Raw genomic sequence first — 4,615 nt, forward strand, 5'->3', positions numbered from 1 at the left:
ACTCAAAGCCTATTGATCATTCTATTTATAGGGTCTTGGAAAAAAATTAAACCCAATATGATATTGTTATTATAATGACTTTTATAAATTGGGTCTTGTTAAGATAATTAAATGCCGCTATCTCACATTATTGACAGATTTCTTAAATAATATGTATAAAATAAAATTAAATAATTTTTATTTTAAAAAAAAATAATTTTTTATTTTGATTTAAATATTTAGACTGCAATTTTTTTAAATATATTATTTCTAAAAACAACTTATTAAATAAATTAATTTAGTTACAGAAAAAAAAGAAATACTACTCACATTATCATGATTCTTTTACGATTTTATCCATAGTTTTTATAAATTTGATTGGTTTTATTTTATTTATTACGATTTAAACTTCTGTAGAGTTAAAAAAAATACAACAAAAACCTAAACTCGTAACTTATATTTTTAATTTTCTCAACGTTAAAAATTCTACTATTTAATATTTCTGGTGTCATAAATATAGCTATTTTTTCCGGATATTTAAATATTACAGGGGATTAATATTATTAATTTTATCACCAAAACAAATAGCAGTAACTTAGACATCTCCATAACAATAACTGATTACTTGTTTCTTGTTATTTTTTCCAAACCCTCCATCTTAGTTTACATTTCATTGTCAAACACCAACTTTATTTGTTTTAGATAAAATATTAAATTGATTTCTTACATTTGGACGTAATTCTGTTTTAGTCCTTATCATTTAAAGTGTTCTATTTAAATCAAAAAAAGTTTCATTTAACTTTAATCCCACCGTAAGGTCAAAGTTAAATAATTAACGAAATATTCAACATGACAGTAGTACAAGAACAAGGTCGATAATCTGGAGAATAAATACAAGCTCCAAAGGCACAAAATCAACCGTGGATACTTTTATATATTTATTTATCATTCTCCTTAATTTTATAGAAAATATTTCATTTAAATTATAAGAAGAATGATAAATAAATGTATTGATGCATCCACAATTAATTTTGTGCTTCTGGAGGTTGTACTTGTTTTTTAAATTATCGACCTTGTTCTTTTATTATTGTCATGTAGGACCTTCTGTTAATTATTTAACTTTAACCTCACGGTGAGACTATATTGAAGCTAAATAAAACATTTTTTAATTCAAATAGAATATTTTAAATCTTAGGAACTAAAATAGGATTATGCCCAAACATAGAAGATTAATTTAGTGCTTTATCCTTTTTTTTTTTCCAACTTATTTTAATAGACCTAGTAACTTGTTTTTCAAAAGTTGTTGTCCACCTAGTTAGCGGCCCAAGTTGAAGAAAACATTTTTGGCATACAAAATTCTAAAACTAACCACGCAGTAAACTTTGCATAGTTATTGTATTTAAACTTAAATCTCTTGGTTAAATTCACGTTTAAACACTCCACCTGTATATTTCATCATGCCACCTGTCGTCACGTCATTTGTCAGTAAAATATCATTCATCCTTAACCACCTAATTCCGTGCCACCATAGAAGCCACCTTCTTATTAATATTCATTGACTAGCTTTTGCCCATTGTTATAGGATACAAGTTCAGCTGTCCCTTTATTCTCTCCAGTTATTGTCCCAGTGGCTCAAAGCATTGGTCCACCCCTATCTGATATTTTTTGCTTCACCAACTCTACGTGCAGGGGTCAGTATTATTACATAAACTACCTTGCTCAGATATGGGGGAGACATCTATTTATATTTCCGAAGAGAAAAATCAAAACCCTCTCTTGAGATATTTTTGTACTGAAAATGTTTTCCTATTTGGTGTACTATTTTAGGTCAAGATACGTGCTTCTTTATAAAATTCAATTTCTAATTTTAACTGCATCATGCTTCTTGCTTATTGTCAAACAACTAATTTTTTCACATCATTATTTAGGATTGTTCCATGACCTATTGAATTGATGAATATTATTCATCATGTGACACGCGCTTCGGAGGGAACATACATTTAACATTGGGGATACTCCCGTAAAGTTGCAGAAAATGTCTTTTTATAAAAACACCTACGTGTCGTCATATTATTGGACGTTTTTAGTGAATCGATTTTTTTAAAATTTTTTAATTAACCAAAATAAAACCAATTTCAATATTCTAAAATTCGGTCAGATCGACCGGTCTAACCGGTTCAATCAAAAACCGACTTAAAAAAATGGTCTGATCCACTTTCCAAACCCACCCCTTCCCCCTAACAAGTAACACCCACCCATTTCCCCTAGCACCCACCCATTTCCCCAATACGTGAATCATATATCACTATCACCTGAAGTCTGAACCCATAGCACCTTCCAAACTCACCCCACCAAAACCCTAAGTTCTCCCTGCAACCGTTCTGCCGCGGTGCCGCCGCCGTCCGTGCTGTCGGCGCCTCTGCTTCCTCTCTCGTAGTTCGGCGTTCTCCTTCCCCCTGTCCCCGTCCTCCCTGGATTCTCTCGAACTTGGAGCAGCTCGCCGCTGTGTCGCCACTCGCTGTCGTCTCGCCGGGCACCGTCCATGTCGTCGTCGAAGGTTAGCGGCACTGCCTTCACTTCGGTTCTTCTCTTCCTTTTATGCCCTGTTGTTGATTTTTGAATGTGAAACTGTGACTGGGTTAATGGAAAATCAAATAATTGATTTTGTGCTGTTGCTCTTTTTTTAATTCCTGAAGCTTTTGTTGAAATTTTCTTGCTGCTGCTAAAAATAGAAATCAAATCATTACTGAAATTTTTGTTTAGCTTTATTGATTTCACGTTTATTGTGATTAGGGATTACTTGTTACTGATTTGTAACGATTGTTGCTGAATGCTAAAAATGAAAATCAAATCAAGTGTTGTTTGCCTGAATCTCTTGGTCTCAGTTTGTATGTCCATGAAGGGCTTCTTCTCCATGTTTTCCTTTTCGCATTCCAACATCCTTTGCCTCCTCACCATCGCCATCGCTGCCACCTTGTCCTTTGGTTCTTGGTGTTTCGCCTCTTCCTGCACGAAACCTCTGTATAAGTTAGGGAATGTTTCGCAGTTTGGACTCCAAATTTTAACTTTGTAGGGAGTACAAGGCTGTCCAAAAGATTTTACTCAGGGACCACTTATTCAAAACGCAGTTGAAGCATAAAAAAGTAAATAACTAAACAAAGCATGAAGCAAAGATCATAATAAACCACACTCAAAAGCCTTCAAATATAGGAAAAAAAACAACACAGGAAAAAGAAAATCTATGAATAAACTATAACAACCAAGTCTTGTCCAGTAGATGTCTAGATGAGTCAGTTATGGCCCGATTTGATAAAACTTCAACTTTTCAAGATTTGTATTAGCTATGTTTGGTAAATCAAAATAAAAGTAACTTTTAATATGCATAAGCTACAAAAAATGCATTTGGTAAAATTACTTTACCATTAGTGAGTACTAATACTCGCAATGCAACAGTAGTTATAATCAACATATCACAAATTTTCACCCCTAGTTTCTATCAAGAAAAAAAAGGGGACAAAATACTTAAAAATGGATTAATAAAAATATACATGTCTAACTCAAACCTATCGAGTTATGTTAAGACGACATAACCTTTTTAAACTCATCTTTAACTCCTTATTCATTCACTAAAGGATGGATGAAGAGTGAACCCACCATCAAAGCAAGTTCCACACTCTATCTTATGATGATGTAGTGATGAGTCAAAGTATGAGTTTTTAAGAATTGTCACCCCAACATTTATCGTAAATAAAATACTACTTAACCTTGAGGATTACGACTTCTATCTTCAATTTTTTCCAGCACAAAGATATTACCCTTGTTGTCCCTTCCAATCCTCATGGTGTCATCAACATATCTATGAGAAAGATTGAAATAAGAAACAACAAGAATTTTCATCAATGATAGAATAAAAGACAGAGAAAAACAAGCGTGTTTCACGGCCCTTTAGTTTGTCCATGATATGATCTTAGGATACGTGATTTCCAACCATCCCTCTGGATTGAAGATGCCCAACAGAAGATTATAGTTTTTCTGGAATACATGCATCAACTGTGAATGCAAGGAAGAAAGTAATTTGAACTTGGAAAAATCAGACAAATATTCAAATCCGATTAATTAGGCTAGAGAAAAAATGCAGTATCTAATAGCATTACCTGATCAAGAGTAATGGTGGAGCTTTCAAAGTTAATGTCAGCCCTCTGTGAATTTCAAGTATTATCCAATTAGGTAGTTACTCAGCAGCAATAGTTATAGATTACAGAGAAATAAATTAAGATTGGTCAAACAAGAAGGTAGAGCTTTTGAATGACACTAAGCATCATTCTTGAGCATCATTCTTAACAGCATCATTCTTGAGCACTGCAAGAATCTCATCAGCCGCGCCGCGAACAATGCTGAGAGGCTGCTGGCCAAGATGCTGTTGAATGACACTAAGCATGGCCCCATAGGCAGCCCTAGTCTCTTTGGCCTAGGGCTGATACACGCCTTCCTCAGTGGCAGTGAGGACACTCTCTTCCAGGAGGCGCCGGCGCTTGCCCTGTCGAGACAGGGGCTCGGTCAAAGGGTCACGCTCCTAGTCATCACTGCATTCTTTTCCCGTTTCTCTGCTTCAAGAACCCTAGTCATCACCTCAGGT

At 34.3% G+C, this 4,615-nt stretch overlaps 1 protein-coding gene across 3 annotated transcripts; it reads right to left on the minus strand.

The window, feature by feature from the left end:
- Positions 1-2,294: 2,294 nt before the first annotated feature.
- On the minus strand, positions 2,295-4,275 carry LOC112737565 (uncharacterized). Of its 3 annotated transcripts, none has more exons than XM_072213369.1 (5): positions 4,134-4,275; positions 3,956-4,029; positions 3,744-3,835; positions 2,846-2,985; positions 2,295-2,698 (listed from the first exon to the last, which is right to left on the minus strand). In XM_072213369.1, exons 4-5 carry the CDS (start codon positions 2,941-2,943, stop codon positions 2,323-2,325), a joined length of 474 nt encoding a protein of 157 aa, XP_072069470.1. In that variant the 5' UTR covers positions 2,944-2,985; positions 3,744-3,835; positions 3,956-4,029; positions 4,134-4,275; the 3' UTR covers positions 2,295-2,322. The 3 variants fall into 3 exon arrangements, 2 of the variants coding, with proteins under 2 accessions (XP_072069470.1, XP_072069469.1); XM_072213368.1 differs by having other exon boundaries at positions 2,295-2,695; positions 2,780-2,985; XR_003169009.3 differs by having other exon boundaries at positions 2,581-2,698; positions 2,780-2,985.
- Positions 4,276-4,615: the final 340 nt, after the last annotated feature.

The sequence above is a fragment of the Arachis hypogaea genome, chromosome 13 (assembly GCF_003086295.3).
Source record: "Arachis hypogaea cultivar Tifrunner chromosome 13, arahy.Tifrunner.gnm2.J5K5, whole genome shotgun sequence".
Classification (NCBI taxonomy): domain Eukaryota; kingdom Viridiplantae; phylum Streptophyta; class Magnoliopsida; order Fabales; family Fabaceae; genus Arachis; species Arachis hypogaea.